The sequence below is a fragment of the Didymella exigua genome (genome assembly GCF_010094145.1).
Source record: "Didymella exigua CBS 183.55 unplaced genomic scaffold M421scaffold_10, whole genome shotgun sequence".
Taxonomy (NCBI): Eukaryota; Fungi; Ascomycota; class Dothideomycetes; order Pleosporales; family Didymellaceae; genus Didymella; species Didymella exigua.
The window spans coordinates 580,411-598,146 of NW_022984784.1; the positions used below are offsets into that span (position 1 = coordinate 580,411).

Sequence of the window (17,736 nt, forward strand, 5' to 3'; positions counted from 1 at the left end):
ATGAGAGTGTCTGGCGTATTCGTGTTGCTTTTTAGCGGTGTTTTTCTATGCGTGCCAACTTTGACGCTATCAACATTTGAACCACTGCCCCCGCGTAGGGACCTACAACACGAACCTACCAGTGTCAGAGCATGTTATCACATACACAATTCTAGTGAGGCGGGAACTGAGTGTTGTTGTGCCGATGCAAGTATTTGAGGAATTGAAAACATACACTAGTCATAACCGATTGAGATGTGGGGACGTGTTTCGCAGGACCGGGAACCATAATTCCATTGATCTCCGGAAACGTTGTGGTCTGCATACGGGGTCGAGTTGTTTGTCGTGCTTCTGCTACGGCATCTGCCTCAGGTTACCGCTGCATGGCGGCGAGCATGCTGAAGCATGAGCGCGCTCTGCAAATAGACCTAAAGCTTCATCAGGCATTCATCATTGCCGCTCGTTGTAACTCATCTCGACGTGGAGATTGGTGGTGACACAGACAGAAGCAAAAGTGAGATGTTCCTCACTTGAGCCGCGGCCGGTGGTGCTTCTGTGTTGGATCAGCAAACTTCAGCCACGAGTCACGTCCACTTCCTGCTGCCGACTGCACGCCATGCCTGGGATGGTGATTAAAGTTTGCTCCCCCAATCTGGGGAACGGTGTGAAAGTGATCTGCACCCGCTTGCTGTCCAGCAGCTGAGAAGCGTTCACCTGCAGTGAGCCGGCCGTTGAACGCACAGCTGCATGGTTCGGGCTCGAAAGGGCAATGGACGGGGGGTGATGTGATGGAGGTGCAGAAAGCCGGAGGATCTGCGGGGTGTTCGGGTTCCTGCCGTTCCTCCTCATCTCGGGTGTTCACACTGCAGAAAGCTTCGAACGCACCTTCCCTCCTTGGCATGATCAAATACAAGCAGAACTCAGGAGTGTGGCCAATAATGAGGCGATGGCGACGCAGCCAGACACGCCCCCTGGGCTCACCGGCGCTGCGCCGTGTTTCTGTTTCCGAAACGTGGGCTCGCGGGCCAGCAGTATGCTCGACACCACCGCTCTCTGCGCGTGCCGAGGATGCCAGGCTCCAGCCAACAGAAGACGTGCAGAAGGGAGCTCCGCTTGTCAGCTAGCAATAGCGTGCTCGCCCAGGGCCGCATGTGCAGGGTCAAGCGGGTGCGGTATGGCCGGCCGCAGGCCAATCAGAAGGCCGCCCGGGCGCATACAACGAGACAGCAGCCAGGATCGTCGACGCGGTTTCATCTTGTGTGCACGCGGGCAACAACGAAATGCTCCTGCTGCCAGCGTAGTAGGCCGGCCTGGATACAGGAACCCACTGCTTGGCCGGCTGTGTTGGCCACGTGTGTGGAATGCAGCGGGTGCTGCGAGGGATGCCAGGTTGGATTAAAGATATCGCTGCACCGCTAGGCCCGCTGGACGGGCGCGTAGACGGGCGAATGAGCAAGTGGGTTCAGGCACCTGACTGCGCAGCCAAATTTCTCGACGTCGTCGCCGATCGCACGCCTCCTCTAATCAATGGAGCGCGGCCACGACTCATTCTACACGGCCAAGCGCTGACGAGACTGCTGGAGGCTCCAGGACCCAGGTGCTGGCCCATCGCCCGCCCTACTGCCACTGCCAGAGACACAGACGGTCGCGGAAAACACCGCGGCTCCACCCAGCGTGCACTCTCGACATTGGGCATAAGGTCCATCCTGGCTGCTTGGCTAGCCTGGTTTGAGACGAGCGACCCGTGGTGCACGACGCCGCCATGCTCCAGCACGCCTCTCCCGCGCAGCAGCAGCACCGGACGGTTGTCTCCCTGGCCGACTCGATCCGCGCTCTTCGCGACCAGCGCCCCCTCGCAACGGACGTGCCGGCCACCGAGCAGCAGCAGCAGCAGCAGCAGCAGCAGCGCACTCGCGCAGGGCGCCGCAAGCAGGTCCCGACCGTTCTGAAGACCGCCGCACACGCAGTACCCGCCCACAGCGACGAGCCCCGGTCGCCGCGAGAGCGACTCGAGCGCCTCCTCGAGGAAGAGCACAACCACAGCACCGCTGCACCGCCGACAGCCTTCACCTCCTCCCCGCGCGCCCTCCCCCCGCCCGCGCATACACCCCAGCTGCGACACGCCGCCTCGCCCTCGCTGCCCACCACCTCACCCTCGCTGCCCACCGCCTCACCCTCGCTGCCCACCGCCTCGCCCGCCATGCCTCCCCCCTCGCGGCCCTTCCGCCCCGAGGCAAAGCCCACGGCACCCCCGCGCAACCTCTCCATCGACTCGGCCGCCTCGTCTGTCACCTCAGGCGCCTCTGCTGCTCCACGAGCACCGGCCGGCCACGCCTCACGACCGTCTCAGGACGTGAGCACCGCCAACCCCCCGGACATGGCTGCCCTCATCGTCGCAGCAGGCTCGCCTGAAGCAGCCCTGCACGCCATGTGGAGGGAGAAGCAGGGCCAGGCCAGCCACAACCAGCAGCTCTGGCGCCTGGTCGAGAAGCAGCGCGCCATGGTCATTGGGCTGCAGAAGGACCTCGAGCGTGCACTGAAGGACAAGGACCGCTACCGCAAGAAGGTGAAGGAGTACGCTGAGCAGACGCCGCCAGTGCCCGGTGCATTGGCGAGAGCTGACACGTTCGACTCTGTCGTGGGACGTGAGCACAGCGAATCACCAGCACCCAGCGACAGGCCGGAGGAGCCTGTCAGACCAGCTGAGCCAGCTCCCGCCGAGCACAAGGCTGCCGCCGAGACACAAGCGCAGTTTGCGACCCAGTTGTGTCCGGACTCTCAGCTGGCAACATCGCCCTCTCATTCCTCGGTAGCGTCACCCACCACATCGAGCATCAACTCAGCAATCCACTCGCCAACCGACTACTCGGTCAAACCTCTTGTGCTTGGCAGCAAAGGACTGGGTCTGAACGTTGCCCTGCATGAGAACACGCTCGACTCGCAGATCACGGACAAGGCCCCACGGTCTGTAACCCCACCGAGCCCTGATGCTGCTACATCGTCAGGTTTCAACGGGGCGACGTTGCAGCCACAGCTCGCCGTCATCCAAGCGACACCAGAGCTTCGCGGTGGGGGCTTCAGCTCTCCCCCACGAAAGCCAGCACAGCCTCTGCGCAAAGCACCTCCTGCCCCTCTGAACCTCTCGAAGCCAGTCACAACAAGCGCACACCTGCGTCAGGCGAGCCACGACTTGGATGATGACTCCGACTACGACGACACTCTGGAAGTGGAAGAGATACCGGTCCTGGCAGAAAGGGGGAGAAGAAAGACACGCGAGGACGATGATCGTGCCCGCGAAGTCGTAGTGTTGAAGGACGATGAAGCTAGGAGCAAGTCCGCGAAGAAGATGAGTGAAAGTAAGGGCAAGTCAAAATCGACGCCCGTCGAAGCTTCCACAGACGACCCCGTGCCCCAGATGGCTGCGATGTCACAGTCTCCTCGCCAATTTAATCCCCTTCAGGCCGGCCTGCCCCTGTCCCCACGTCACCCTCCAGCAGGCTCGCTGAATGCTTTGCTCAGCCCTATGGGGTCGGACAGTTCGATGATAGCAAACAGAAGTGCCTTTGTTTCACCCTTACTGAGCCCTGGTTTGCCCACCAGTCCTCGTCCTGGAGACAGACCTCCCGGTTCACCGTTGCCAAGGAATCCCAAACAATCAATAGCATCCCCACCCTTGTCTCCAACGGCAGTGATGCAGCCTGGTTCGCGGACCCTGCAACAGCCGGGCCCACTTCCACCAAACACGCCACAGTCATATCAGTCGCCTCCAGGATCGCAAGCTGAGAAGCCTGTGCAGTCAAGGAGGAGCCCAGATCTGTTGACGGTGTCCAATGCGCAACCAAGCCCTGACTCGACATCAAGCAGCCCGACCCTGAACGACATCCCGGATGCCGAGCACGTGTTCCGTGGGCTTGTCTCTGAACAGTATCCGGGCTACTTGCTACCGCCGAACGCATTGCCGTCGATCGAAGTAAAAGTGTTCTCCTCCCGTCTGCGTCCATCACGTCTAAGCATCTTGGCACCCAGACCACAAGAGGAAGACCCTGTCTTTACTCTTGCCATCTATGCGCGATCAAACAATAAGCAACTCTGGCGCTTGGAGAAGAACATTGCCTCTCTTCCGGCCCTTGATGCGCAGCTGAGGTCTCTGTCGGATTTCCAAGGGAGACTTCCCGATCGCGCCGTGTTCAGCGGTCACGCTCCAGCTAGAATCGATGCCCGAAGAGCTGCTCTCAACCAGTACTTTGACGCAATGCTGGACATGAATATGAGCGAGCAGGCGGCTCGAATAGTCTGCGAGTACTTCTCCACTGACGTCATTGGTGCGCAGACCGGCGATAGGCTAACACCCGAGCCTGCTCTAGCTCCCGCTGTCTCTGTTCCGCGTACCAAAGGAAACAAAGAAGGATACCTTACCAAGCGGGGTAAGAATTTCGGAGGTTGGAAAGCTCGATACTTCATTCTTGAGGGATCCGAGTTCAGATATTACGAAGTTGAGGGCGGTGCGCACCTGGGAACGATCAAGCTGCTCAATGCCCAGATCGGCAAACAGTCTCAACAACAGACGAACCAGTCACCACAACGCCAAGAAAACAGCGAAGACAATCAATATCGGCACGCGTTCCTGATCTTGGAGCCAAAGCGGAACGATTCAGCAAGCCTTGTGCGCCACGTTCTTTGTGCGGAGAACGACGAGGAACGGGATGCTTGGGTTGATGCACTATTGCAGCACGTAGACTACCGCGAAGAGACCTCTCCAGTCGACGCTAGACTTGCCGTGCCGCAGCGTCTGCAGAAGCCTCAGCACAATAAAGTCTCCGACCGCTCACTGAGTCGTGACAGCCCGGACGTTGATCAGCAAAACGACAAGCTTCGAAGTCTCAGCTACGACGACACTGTAGCAGCCGAGGCTCCTGTTCGCGGGCCCAACTACCGAGAGGTCATGGGCATCAAACCCACAACACGATCTCCAAAGAATGCATCTTTCTCCCAGGACAGCATGGGTCACTACCCTGCCATCTCAGCGCCGAGCAACGCTACCCCTATCCAAAACGCCGAGAACTGGGGGAACAAGCCTGCCACTGGTTCCACCCCAGTCAAGGATAAGAAACGCAGCATTTTCGGATTCCGAGGTCGCGGTGGCTCTTCAGACCTTGCACCAATACAGGTTAATAACACGCCGCTGCAATCCCTCGCAGAGTCACGGGGGGTGCCACAGAATCGCAACATTTTTGGCATGACACTGCAAGATGCGGTCGAGTTTTCGGAGCCTTTACGTCTCGGCGCCCAGTTGCCGTCAGTGGTCTCCCGCTGCCTTGAGTACCTGAAGGACAAGAAGGCGACCAAAGAGGAGGGACTTTTCAGGCTCAGTGGCTCTAACATAGTCATCAAGGGTCTGCGCGATAGGTTCAACAATGAGGGCGATGTTCCGCTTGTCGATGAGCCATACACGGACGTGCATGCAGTTGCTTCTCTCCTCAAGCTGTACCTGCGAGAGCTGCCAGCTTCTATTCTGACTCGAGAACTCCATCTTGACTTCCTCAAAGTTCTTGGTAAGTCAGTGTCCATCTTTGAAATTGCTTGCTAACTTTTGTAGATATGGACGAGCGCATCAAGAAGATCCAAAGCTTCAACGTGCTAGTGCACAAGCTTCCCATTGCCAACTTTGAGCTTCTCCGTCACATGTCGTCTTTCTTGATTGAGGTCGTGGACAACGCTCAATCCAACAAGATGACTGTTCGAAACGTTGGCATCGTCTTTGCACCAACCTTGAATATTCCAGCACCGCTCATAGCCTTCTTCTTGACCGACTTCTTGGACATATTCGGTTCGCCTCTTGACGAAGCAAGCTCTCCCATCCACGAGATTCGCGTCAACAACAATCATCTCGGAGATGACGCTATTCGCTCCCCGCGACGTCAGATGTTCTCAGACCTGCCTACGCCGGCTTATAACGAAACCACTTTCCAGCAACGCTTCGATCGACGACCATCTCAATTTCAGGATAGCATGCCTCCGCCATCATACCCAGCACCGCAGCCCCCCCAGCAGCAGCAGCAGCAGCAGCAACAGCAGCAACAGCAACAGCAACAGGAGCGAGGTCGCAACGGCAGCTATGACTCCGGTTTCATCCCAATGCGGCCAAGCTATGACGCCCCTCAATACGAGCAAGCTTACCAGAACGGTGACGGCTATGGAAGTCTCAATAGCGCTGTTCAGGGCAACTCGAGAGAACAACGACAGCGCCGACGCGAGAGTGGCATGCTTCTCATGAACATGAATATGGGTGGCCAACGAAAAGGATCAAACAGCTCCATCACATCCAGCAACCAGCGGATTCGCGAAGATGTACGCGCAAATCCAATGATGGTCCGCGAAGAGACCGCATTCGACTAATTGACCTACCTCACGATCTACTACATTCTGTCTAATTTATGATACCTAATCCCGAAGACCCAGGACTGGATCTATGGGCTGTGGCATCTATCATCGTTATCTATCCTTGTTCTTTGGTTCTAAGCAAGCGAGACAGACTTCATCATCGGGCGTTATTGGGACATGCAGCGTTACCGTTCTTTACATATTCTTCGCATACCCGCTTGCTAGCTGCAAGCACTTTGTTTCCATACGTTTCGGAGGTTCAATTGGGTTTGGCCTTGGAACAGAAGGACTCGTTACTACTTAGCAATTTTCGACGGCGCATAGTGATGGAATACATGACGAATTGATTTCACCCTTGGTGTCAGACTGCAGTGCGCGAGTTCGATTGTTGCTACTATAGTCCGCTTCAATATCATGACTACTTCGCAACCTGTCCATTCTACAGGATCAATATCACAGGTGGATGCATAGACTATGGCAGAAGAGCATGCCCAATACGCTCGGTTCCGATTCATAGCTATTTTGTTGCTTGGAAAGGTCGAGGCACTCAAGGGCCCTAATTTGGCAAGCGCGAACGGAGACGCGACTTCCCAGGACGCGCCTTCTTCCGGCGTCGCGAACAACTCGAGTCTACTCAAGCAGCAAACAACAACGCCGTGCTTCACCTCTACCGCCTCTCCAAGTCGCATAGGCTGCTTACTAATCACGCAAATGATGGCCGGTAACATGCTGAAAGGCGCACCTTTGTAAGTAAACGCCTGCATCTGCTCAATCGCCGTCTGACAACTACAGCGGGGAGGCGCCTTCCATACCCAGTCGAGCCGAGTCGAACTACAATCCACTGCACACATTCGAGCTTCCGAAGGGCACAGAGAAGAACTATGCACACCAATTTGCCGACATGTACTTTCTGCGGTTGGCGCAATTGAAGAAGGCCGTGAAACAGAAGGCCCATGATGCGTGGGACGACTTCGAGCTGGGTGGGGAGAAGGCGACATTTGTCGAGCGTGTGCTCGATGTACGGCAGGGCGAGCTCTGCTGGATAGTTGGCACAGTATACATGGAGATGGCGCTGAAACCCAACGTTCTGGATGACATCTCGAAAGAGCATTGGATTGCCGCACCGCCGCCTCGCGAGACATATGTGTCTGGCGCACAGGACGAGATGATGCTGGAGGACGAGTCTGGGCGTCTGCGTGTCACTGGCGAGAGCTTGAACTCGACATACGTCACTGGCTGTGTGCTTGCGGCACTCGGGACAGAACAGGCAGACGGCACATTTCAAGTCATTGCGACTCAATATGCAGATCTGCCACGGCAGCCTGAACGTTGGGAGCGCGACGATGCTGCCATGACACAAGCGAAGAAGCCGAAGCTAAAGCGAGGGCAAGCTGGAAAGATAGCAATCGTGTCTGGGCTAGGAATCACAGGAACAGATGATGACGAGCTATCACTCGATCTACTCCTCGAATATCTTACAGGCGAAGCAGCAGGACCGCCGACACAGACTGCTGCAAGCTCGATATCGCGGCTCATAATAGCCGGCGACTCACTCTCACACGCCAGCCCCATCCTGTCTCGCGAAGACTTTGCCGAAAAGAAGAGCAAAAGGCACGCCTACGGCTACGACGCCTCAGCGTACAACGCCTCGCCCGCCGAACGCCTCGACGAATTCCTCTCCGACGTTCTGCCCACTCTCCCCATAACACTTCTCCCCGGTGCAAACGATCCCGCCAACGTCGCTCTCCCCCAACAGCCGCTCCATCCCGCTCTCTTCCCCAAGAGCAGACTCTACGCCGAACCGCCCGTGAAGACAAACGAGACAATACACGGTCTAGACGCAGTCACCAATCCGTGGGAAGGGGACATAGAGGGCTACCGCGTGCTCGGCACAGGCGGGCAGACCGTCGCCGACCTGCTGAAATACGTCGACGACGTCGATGCGCTGGAGGTCATGGAGATGATGCTTAGGTGGCGTTGTATTGCTCCTACGGCGCCGGACACGCTGTGGTGCTATCCGTTCCAGGACGATGACCCGTTGCTGTTAAAGGACTGTCCGCATTTATATTTTGCGGGGTGTCAGGACAAGTTCGGAAAGAAGGTTATCGAGGGCCCGGCGGGTCAGAGCGTGTTGCTGGTCAGTGTGCCGAGGTTCAGGGAGACGGGGCAGCTTGTGCTGTTGGATCTGGAGTCGAGTGAGATCGAGGTTGTCGAGATTGGGATCGTACAGCCTGGGTCATGATGGCGAACATATCTTCAAGAATATGAGGCCATAAAGACGGGGGACACGACGTGTACGATACCCATGTTGTGGGGGGTGAATTAGCTACTTCCCTGCCGCAAGAGATAGAGGCATACTTTGGACTCAGCTAGTCCGACGTGTACCACGAACAATACACCATGTGAGGAAGCGCCCACATGATGGTTATTAGCTGAAGGCATATCCACCATACCAATCTCTTATCCATCTCAGCTGTGATCAAAGCGCAAAGTGCAACAATGAGCGTGGCGCAATGGCGCCTCACACATCCAAGGTTCACCAAGGCAAAAATAATTGTTCAGTGTTCAAATAGAATTCAATACACTCGACCGTTTCTCAGGTCTTGAGTTGACATTACATCCCCAACCCTCGTATCTGTCTGAATCTTGACTAAATTCCTTCCTGTACATGGACCCCCATGCAACGCAGCGCATGCAATGCCATGCTCTACATAAAATCCCAAACGCCTTCCCAAAAAGACATGGAGCTTGTTCAGCTCGTAGTCCAGTCCATACCATATATGGTTCAATAGTGTGCAGTCGAAATGCCAAATGGCCGGCTCCCCAGTCGAGACCACGTTCGCATCCACGCGTCATCGAGTCGATGCGTGCGTGCGTGTGTCGTACATGAGATGAATGGATGCTTACAGCATAAGCGCAACGCCGCCGGCGACAATCAGCCCCAGCGCGCTGCCCGTGAGCTGCGTGCCCGCGCCCTCGAACGGCGCCGTGCTGCTGCTGGTCGGCTTCACTGCACCGGTGCCGGACGGCTGCACTGATACGGTGCCTGAGGCTGACGGGTAGGGCATGGCGGTTGCTGCTGCGCTGGAGGCTGAGGATGGGTAGGGCGCAATGGCTGAGGACGCCACGGCTGAAGAGGTGCCGTTTGTGACTGAGTACTGGGCCGAGGCGGTGGCGGCGAGGGCGAGGATGAGAGTGGAGAACTGCATATTGGATGTGTTGTGGTGTTTTGGTTGGAGACAAGAGTGGTGAATAGATGATTAGGTGATTAGGTGGTGGTTGAGTGAGGTGGAGCTGGATGATGGCGTTGATTCTGCAGAGGGAGTAGATGGTGAGTCTTATATTCGTCCTCGCCTTTCCAAGGCCCTCAACAACAAGGCAGTCGTCCGACAGCCAATCTTTGCTAGAACGTCCCACGGCATACGTACGCACCGGGGCTGCCAGCCATGGCCAGCCTCCGCCCCCCGGTGGGCATGGCCGAGCATCCACTCACAGAACCCAGGCTCGGCAGGATCGAACTGCAAGGAACCCGCAGCGTGGCTGGGCGCTGGGCTAAAAATACTCGGAGGTTAGCAATCTGCCGACACCCTGCCAATCACGTCTCGTACTCGGTGGAATGACAGGTCGTGTGGCGGGGCCACCCCTGCCACAGGGCTGGACTTGCGGCTCTGCTGCGCAATTTGCCATCTGCGTTCGGAAATCCCGCACGCCGCGCAACGGGTGGGAATCGATAGAAACTTTCGAGTTGTCCAAGCTAGGGCGCGATATCACGGCCTACACGCCCCTCGCGAGTTCTTCGATCTTAGGCTGCTGTTTGCCGTAGCCGGGCGTGCTAGACGGTGCCGGTGACTCAACGGTCGGCAGCAAAGTCCGTAATGAGCCTAATCCCCATCCTTGACTTTTGTTCGCTGGCCGGCGGCGATGATGGGGATCGCCAGGCACATTGTTTCAGTATGTGGACACCCTTGCCGTTAATCGTTGCCGGTGACGTGTGCTTGCGCAAGACGATGGCTCGGCCATTTTTTTTCTCTACGATCCATGATGGTCGTGAACATGTGACTGAGACGCGTGTTCATTGTTGTTGCTGGCCATCGTCTGTTGGTTGTTTGTCTGCTTGTTGCTATTTATGTTTCGGGATCGGGAAGAGATTGTAATGTGTAGGATTGGCGGTGTTTGATTGTCGTGGATCTGTGGAGAAGGAGAGATGATGGCAATTTTGTAGTCTCATGGAAATGGTCTGGACTCGAAGGTTGCGTGGTCGCTCCTTCCAGCAAGATCGTTTGAACATCAGGTAATTATGTGTCTTGGTATAATGCAAGCATACAGCGTAGTGATTTGCTTCCTACCCTTTGACATCGGCACGTATCATGGCATTACTGCCAACGCAGTCTCTTAGCAAAGTCTGGCGAAGTGCATTTTTCGGCTCGAGTAACACACCGTTTGGCATCTTTCCGTTTGGAGAACTCGGCCTCCTTTGCCGCTCCCCAGTCGGTAGTCATTGTGCAAGACTGTTCCGTGCCTGACGTAAATGAAGTCAAATCAGTAATGTCAACATAGGATTACGTCTATCTAGAATGTCTGTAATTGTCCACGCTTAGTCCTTGATGGACGGCGCAAAATCTACTCTTCCATCTCATCTCCACTCTCATCTCCCTCGCTGCCTTCCTCGCTATCGCCTTCGTCATCATCATCATCATCGTCACCGTCATCATTCTCATCACCTTCCAGACCATACGACTCGTAAAAGTCAGCGAGAACCTTGCTCTGAGGCTGGAATCCTGCGCCCTCAAAGTCCTTCTGCAGGCTCTGCATGCTGTTAGCGATTGTTGACTTCCAATGATGCGAGCTCCACATACCTCCTTCAGGATGTCACCACAAGTGACGACGACATCGACCTTCTCCGGCTCAAAGATAGCGGATACAATTTCCTTCAGGGTGCGCTTGACATCATCTTCGGTGATCTTGCGCACTTCACGTAGGACCCACTCCTGCCAATCTTTGTCGACGCCGCGAACTACAAGATCAATGAAGGAGCTCTTGGCCGCATCGACCATGGTGTCTCTTTCATCAACGAAGCTCCTGACAATCGTCGAGATGGCCCCTTCGAGAGCCATCTTATCGAACGATTGTGTACCGTCAGCAAGCTCCTGGGTCAGTTTCTTCGCTGCATCGAATGCCTTGAACACGTTCGGGCTGTTGTATATCACATATTTCAGCTTTCCTGTCTCGACGTCACGGTAGAAGGAGCTGCCGTAGGCGAGACCTGTGCCGCGAATGGCGACCCACATCGGCCCTTCGACTGCTTCGAGAATCGATAAGGTGACAAGCAGCGGTGGTAGCTCTGGTGCGGTGTAGCCCTTAGGGCCCGCTGACGTGAAGATGCCATACGATGTGTCGATCGGCATGGTGACGATGTAGTGCGCGCCGCCGGGGTTACGGCCAATCTCGGACAGTAGCAGATTGCGGTCATCAATTGGGTTGACGGTAGGGTTTGCTTCTGGCTTGATGGCATCTGTGAGGTGCTTGAAGGTCGTCACCGGTTTTCGGAGGGTCTCGAGGTTGGCAGTAACAAGCAGACGCATATTCGAGAATGTAAGAAGGTGCTTTCGCAGTGCTTCAAGCTGGTCGATAACCTGTTGAGGATCCGACTCAAGGAGCTTCAAGGTACGCTTCAGGTACAGAGCCTTGACTAGAGTGGTTGTTGCACGGACAGATGAGGTTGTGTCGTAGTGGATCATCTTATCGATGGCGAGCGCCATGCCGTTGCCATCACGCTTCTCTTCTGGCACAGTTGCAAGTAATCTGATGACAGTAGCCTTGATCCTCTCAACGTCGAACACTGAGTCTACGAGCAATGTCTTGAGCCACTGGACGACGGTCTCAAACTTGTCTGACTCTGCAACGAAATGGATATGGAGCATCTCAGAGTTGCCAATGTCGGTGGCTCGGCCGAGTGTATACTCAATCGTGTCTTGCTCGAGCTTGGTGATGACTTCTTCAAACTCAATGCGTTTGCCATCTCTGACAACTGGTGTAGCGAAGAAGTTGGTGAGGTAGATCCCGAGCAGCGGCTTCAGTTCTGTGGGCAGCTTAGACGTTCCAAGGGCCAAGCCGAAATGCACGAAAGAGGTCGGGATGTGCTCATAGTGGATAAACAGTGGAAGACCGTTCTCGTCCTTGTCGATGATCTGCTGAATTCTGGTGTCGCTAGTACCGAGCTTCTTAGCAAGCCCCGACCGCGCCGGAGTTGTTTCGAAGAAGTGTATCGAATCTGTACTAGGGATTTTGAAGCTTGCAATCAGCTCCTCGGGGATGGGTCTGTTATTCTGATCTTGAGCAGCCTGTAGCTTTTCAGCGAGCTTCTTCAGACCTTCATCACCGAGCTTCTCTTGCTGTGCTTTGACGCGCGCAACTTCTTCTGCCTTCATCTTCTCGTTCAGAGCCGCGGAGGGCTTGCCAAACAAGGTGACATGGTGAGCGTCCGATATCCATTTCTTGGTAAAGGTGCGCCACTGATCTTCGCTCCACCCGTCGAGCTCGTCAAAGTCTTTGAAATCAGCCATACCAGCTTTCAGGTCAGAGCCATCGCGCTTTCCGAAGATGTGGTCCTTGACAATAGGCGTGTTCCAATCCTCATTGCTGACTTCTGATGTGAATTTAGCCTGGCGCTTGAAGCGGTGGAGGCAGTCGCGCAAGTAGCTCATGTCCAGAGGACCATCCACGTGTTCCCTGAGGACTTCGAAGAAACGCTTCTCAGCTGTCTCAAGCTTCTCTGTGTCCACCGCGCTGAGAGTGAACCAAATGATTGAATCGTAGTGATCCTTCATGAAGTAGTACACCTCACTGGCGAGGTGCTCCTTCTCCACCAAAGTGTTGACAAGAACAGACACAGACGATCCAGCAAGGTACGTAAGAAGTGTGTTGATGGCTGTCTCGGCCAGATCGTCCGTTGATTGAGGGCCAAGGAAGGCGATCTGCACCTCTCCCGTAGATTCGTCCTCTTCGGGGAACTCGAGCGTGTCAACGATAGTTCTGCTGAGCGGTGGAGTGCGCTTTGACTCAACCCAGGGGCGCTTGAAGGGTGCATCATATGATGGCACAGAATCGACAATATCGTCTTCGAACTTGTCCAACACCTCCAACAGGTTTGCGTGATCAACTTCACCGATAAGGATAAGACGCATGTTTTTGGGCTGGTACATCTCTCGGTGAAACTCGCGAATGCGCTCAGCAGTGAGAACGCGTAGATTCTCCATCAGACCACCTGTCTCTGAACGAAATCCATCGTCTTCTGGGTACAAGAGACGACGCATGCGAAGATCCATCATGTCGCCTTGCAGATTCTGCCTTGCTTGCATCTCAGCGTAGACAACACTATGCGTGTTAGATCAAATTATCCATCTGAATGAACAAGAACGTACCCTGCATCTTCACCTTTGCCATCAACGTGGTGAACTTCTGTGTAGCATGCAGCATCTGTGTTAGCAGGCAGAATCAGGTGATCGAGGTAGACCGGAAGAATCTGTGCAAAACTCTCCCAGCCAGCCGAGGAGAGAGTGTAGACTGTCTCGGAGACATCTGTCCATGCGTTGGTATCCGAGTATGAGCGCGTGGAAAGTTTGTCCAGCAAGCCTTTGTATGGATACTTGCGACCTCCCATGAAGATCAGATGCTCCAGTGTGTGAGCTGCATGTCATCAGTGCTGTTCGATTATTGTGCTGACTTCCTTACGAGAGCCAGAATCATCGTGAATTTCTGTAGCGACAGCAAAGTATCCGTATACTTTAGGGCCTTTCCGATCAACCACCGTCACTCGTAGTCCCGTACGCTGCGATTCATATTGAGTGAACTTGGCATCGGCGTAATCGGCCTCGAACTTCTGGATCTCCTTGAAGTGCGACGACTGCTCAATCGACCCCATACTTGCGTATTTGATACTTGCAAAGTCCTTTGAGGAGTCTGGGAGCTCAAATGTTGAGTTGCTGGTCGCAAGGCTATCCGCGATGCGAAGTTGCGCTTGTGCAGGCGCCCCTTTGTGCAGTGCCGAATTGGCGCTACCATTGTTGTCAGCCAAGTATTCTATCGTTCATGAAAGCTGGACGCCGAAATCAAAGCATAGGAAAATCAATAAGACATAGCGAAGAAAAGGTTGTCGTTGTTGCAGGTATTACTCTGGTGGCAACGTACGAGATCGAGCAAGACGTGAAATACCGAATGCAGAACTGGTTGAGTGGTGTGTAGAACACGTATCTGAACTTACATGGAAGAGAGGAAGGTGAAAGGAAGGAACAACTTTTGGTAGCTGCGATGCAGTTTGGTGTTCGGTCGGCGGAGAGCGCGACTGTGCGATTTGTTAGTGTGTTCTGTACCTACAGGCGTGGTTCATGTATGTACCAGATGATGCCTGCCAGATTGCAGCAGCAGTTCCAGACACACCTAGCCAATGTCCCGGTTCTCGAGAAGATGGGCTGTATATGCAAGATTTCGTATATTGGTGGGGTAGACAGGCGCGCAACGGTCTGCCCCTCCATGTGAATTGAAGCTCCGCACGGACGTCATCGTCTCGTCGATTGCTCGACCGTGGCGCGCCAGGAAGTGTACAGCGCACGTCACTTTACTCTTGACAACGACATGATACGTCGCTGATCGAACGCGATGCCCCCAAAAGTCACAGATGCCCAGCTCGGCGACGCAATCCTCGAATCCGCCAAACACGGATCGTTTCCTCAAGATGAAGATGTGGCATCTGCGACGGTGCCGTCGAGCGCACTGCCCAAGTTACTAGAAAAAGTTGGGAGGGCAAGAGAAGATGCCAAAGTAAGACGTATTGATATCTCGAAGGACTGGAGCTGATCGTCAATTCAGAACGAAGTGCGTAAGGTCTCCCGTGAAGCGGCCTCTGACGTCGATGGATGGATCTCTCAAGCGCGAAAGCTACAAGACGACATCAAACACTCCCAAGACACCGCCAAAGAGATCGTACATAATGCAGAAGAGGGAAAGGCGAACACACTACAGGTCCAGGATGCGGTCAGCAAGGTCAGCCTGCTGCAAACCGAGATTGCATACAATGAGAGTCTGGCACGGGTAATTGAACAGCTGAGGGACATCACTGCACTCCTAGACTCGGCACAGGAAGCTGCCGTGCGGGGGCACGTCATGTATGCCATCGAGCGTCTTGAGGACGTGGGCAGCGCTTTGAAGAGCATGGGTCCGTTCGAATCTACACGAGTGGTGGGAGTAGTGAAAAGCAAAGAGTCGCAGTTGCGAAAGGCTATTATTGAGACCGTTACCGAGTCATGGAATGGACTGCTGGAAATTGACGCAGCGAACAACAAGGTCTCTTTCCGGGACGCGATCGAACGAGAAACCACCATCGAGATCAACGCGGTTGTCGAGCAGCTCACAAAGCTGGGTCTTCTGGACGACTTTGTCACCCGCTTGAGTCGCGACTTCGACAGGACTATCCTTTCCCGCCGCCTCGTCATCGGTCGCGATCAAGTGGTGACCGCTTTCGAGATCCACGGTGATGACATACAACTCAAGGGCCCTGTCAACGATGGGAGTGTCAGGGTTACGCTGGAAGACATACACAAGATCGCAGAGTACATAAGCACACGCCTGCCACCTTCTATCACCCTACCGCTCTCGTCAAAGTTGGTACCCGCCATTACGTCGCGCCTCATCACCCACTATCTGCTCCCCGCGGTCCCAACATCCACGGATCGAGTCCTACAGTTCCAGGAAACCCTGTCATATGTTCTGGGTCTCGTTGAATATCTTGACGAGCTGGGCTGGTCTGGCCAGAACCGTCTGACAGAATGGGTTGACAAGTCAGCCGAAATTTGGCTGGCAAAGCAGAAAGAGAATGCAATTGCCAGAGTGCAGAAGCTTTTCCCGAAGCAGATCAAAGTCAAGAAGACAGTGGAGAAAGTGGAGACGCAAGTCATTTCGAAGGGTGACGCGTTACATCCTGCGCAGGAGGAACAGGATAACGATTGGGGTGCCGAGTGGGGCGATGAAGATGAAAATGCGAAGGAGAATGCGGACAAAGCACCTGAAGACGTAGAAGAAGTGGATATGAGCGCATGGGGAGTGGATGAGGACGAGTCCGAGGATGCACCGAAACCCGAGGCCAAGACAGAAGAGAAGAGGACTGGAGACGACGAGGATGCAGAAGACTGGGGCAATGATTGGGGCGACGACGAAGATTCTAAACCAGCTCCCTTGCCACAAGCATACACCAAATCGCCACAGCGTAAGACCAATGGACAGCCAGCGCAGCAACCACTTATCGACCAGCATGTCACCCTGAGAGAGACATACACCGTCACAGCGATTCCCGACTCGATCATCGAAATCATACTACAGGTTATTGCAGATGTAGAAATACTTAATTCGCCCGAACTTGTCAAGTCCGCGATAGCACCTGCTAGTGGAGGCTTGTTCGCGATTCCGGGTCTGCTCCTGGCGATGTATCGGGCCACCGCTTCTGTTCACTACTCCACCGAGATTGCAGGCAACATGCTAGTCTACAACGACTGCGAACGTCTGTCGGATCGACTCCGAGGATTCATTCAAGAGCAAGCAGAAAAAGATAGTACCTCGAGTCTACCTAAACTACTTCGGCCCTCGGTTCGACTAACACCGAAGATCGAGGCGGACATCAAGACGATAGATGGCTTCAGTCGTAGGGCATATGGGCGGGAGATGGAGTTACAAAGACAAATTATCAAGGACCATCTTGAGGATGCGCAAGGCTTTCAAGGGTGTACCAATGTCCCTTTTGCGACAGTCTGCGACGATGCCATCGCGACCACTATCGATCGCATTGCAGAGGTCAAGCGACAATGGCAGAAGATGGTATCTCAAAGGGTACTCGTGCAGTCGCTCGGGTCGCTGGTGAGCACTGCGTTCACGAAGTTCATCAACGACGTAATGGACATGTCAGACATTGCCGAGGACGAGTCGCGGAAGCTGCACAGCTACTGCATGTCGCTGGCGACGCTAAATCAGCACTTCCAGACTCAGGACGAAAGCGGAGAGAGCAGAGACACAGCAAGCCTGTATGTGCAGAACTGGTTCAGGCTACAGTACCTCGGTGAAATTCTGGCCGGCAGCTTGGCGGACATCAAGTACCTTTGGAACGAGAGCGAGCTCAAGCTTGAGATGGGAGCCGAGGAGGTGGTGGGCTTGATCGAGGCTCTCTTCGCGCCGAGCGACCTTCGACGACGAGCCATCGCCGAGATCAGGAGGACGAGCATGCACTAGATAGGCTTCGACCACATAGACACGATATCCACGACTTTCCATGTTGCCGTCTCAGGGAAGCAAGTCTGCAAGGCTGCCGCGGGCAATATGAACGCCGACTGGCTG

General features: G+C 54.8%; 5 protein-coding genes across 5 annotated transcripts; 3 read left to right on the forward strand and 2 right to left on the reverse strand.

Moving 5' to 3' along the window:
* Positions 1 to 1,487: 1,487 nt before the first annotated feature.
* On the forward strand, positions 1,488 to 6,787 carry M421DRAFT_419524 (uncharacterized protein). The gene is made up of 2 exons (XM_033592147.1): positions 1,488 to 5,531; positions 5,576 to 6,787. The coding sequence occupies exons 1-2, from the start codon at positions 1,742 to 1,744 to the stop codon at positions 6,373 to 6,375; spliced, it is 4,590 nt and encodes a 1,529-aa protein (XP_033449986.1). The 5' UTR covers positions 1,488 to 1,741; the 3' UTR covers positions 6,376 to 6,787.
* A 215-nt stretch (positions 6,788 to 7,002) lies between these two features.
* M421DRAFT_419525 (uncharacterized protein) lies at positions 7,003 to 8,808 on the forward strand. The gene is made up of 2 exons (XM_033592148.1): positions 7,003 to 7,106; positions 7,153 to 8,808. Exons 1-2 carry the CDS (start codon positions 7,075 to 7,077, stop codon positions 8,600 to 8,602), a joined length of 1,482 nt encoding a protein of 493 aa, XP_033449987.1. The 5' UTR covers positions 7,003 to 7,074; the 3' UTR covers positions 8,603 to 8,808.
* A 20-nt stretch (positions 8,809 to 8,828) lies between these two features.
* Positions 8,829 to 9,655, reverse strand: M421DRAFT_419526 (uncharacterized protein). The gene has a single exon (XM_033592149.1). It carries the CDS (start codon positions 9,567 to 9,569, stop codon positions 9,264 to 9,266), a length of 306 nt encoding a protein of 101 aa, XP_033449988.1. The 5' UTR covers positions 9,570 to 9,655; the 3' UTR covers positions 8,829 to 9,263.
* A 1,276-nt stretch (positions 9,656 to 10,931) lies between these two features.
* Positions 10,932 to 15,212, reverse strand: M421DRAFT_128659 (metallopeptidase). The gene is made up of 6 exons (XM_033587354.1): positions 14,755 to 15,212; positions 14,621 to 14,701; positions 14,092 to 14,414; positions 13,782 to 14,046; positions 11,217 to 13,734; positions 10,932 to 11,166 (listed from the first exon to the last, which is right to left on the reverse strand). The coding sequence occupies exons 1-6, from the start codon at positions 14,889 to 14,891 to the stop codon at positions 10,981 to 10,983; spliced, it is 3,510 nt and encodes a 1,169-aa protein (XP_033449989.1). The 5' UTR covers positions 14,892 to 15,212; the 3' UTR covers positions 10,932 to 10,980.
* M421DRAFT_60313 (uncharacterized protein) lies at positions 15,016 to 17,631 on the forward strand (the record flags this gene model as incomplete). Its single annotated transcript, XM_033595780.1, has 2 exons — positions 15,016 to 15,177; positions 15,226 to 17,631. 2 exons carry the CDS (start codon positions 15,016 to 15,018, stop codon positions 17,629 to 17,631), a joined length of 2,568 nt encoding a protein of 855 aa, XP_033449990.1.
* Positions 17,632 to 17,736: the final 105 nt, after the last annotated feature.

Bases quoted from the DNA above. Each gene is read 5' to 3' on its own strand.
- M421DRAFT_419524 (XM_033592147.1), top strand. From the start codon at position 1,742: ATGCTCCAGCACGCCTCTCCCGCGCAGCAGCAGCACCGGACGGTTGTC. The intron at 5,532-5,575 runs GTAAGTCAGTGT...TAACTTTTGTAG, and splicing joins TGACTTCCTCAAAGTTCTTG to ATATGGACGAGCGCATCAAG.
- M421DRAFT_419525 (XM_033592148.1), top strand. From the start codon at position 7,075: ATGGCCGGTAACATGCTGAAAGGCGCACCTTT. The intron at 7,107-7,152 runs GTAAGTAAACGC...TGACAACTACAG, and splicing joins ATGCTGAAAGGCGCACCTTT to CGGGGAGGCGCCTTCCATAC.
- M421DRAFT_419526 (XM_033592149.1), bottom strand. From the start codon at position 9,569: ATGCAGTTCTCCACTCTCATCCTCGCCCTCGCCGCCACCGCCTCGGCC.
- M421DRAFT_128659 (XM_033587354.1), bottom strand. From the start codon at position 14,891: ATGGAGGGGCAGACCGTTGCGCGCCTGTCTACCCCACCAATATACGAA. The intron at 14,702-14,754 runs GTACATACATGA...CAAATCGCACAG, and splicing joins AATCTGGCAGGCATCATCTG to TCGCGCTCTCCGCCGACCGA. The intron at 13,735-13,781 runs GTACGTTCTTGT...TAACACGCATAG, and splicing joins GGCAAAGGTGAAGATGCAGG to TGTTGTCTACGCTGAGATGC.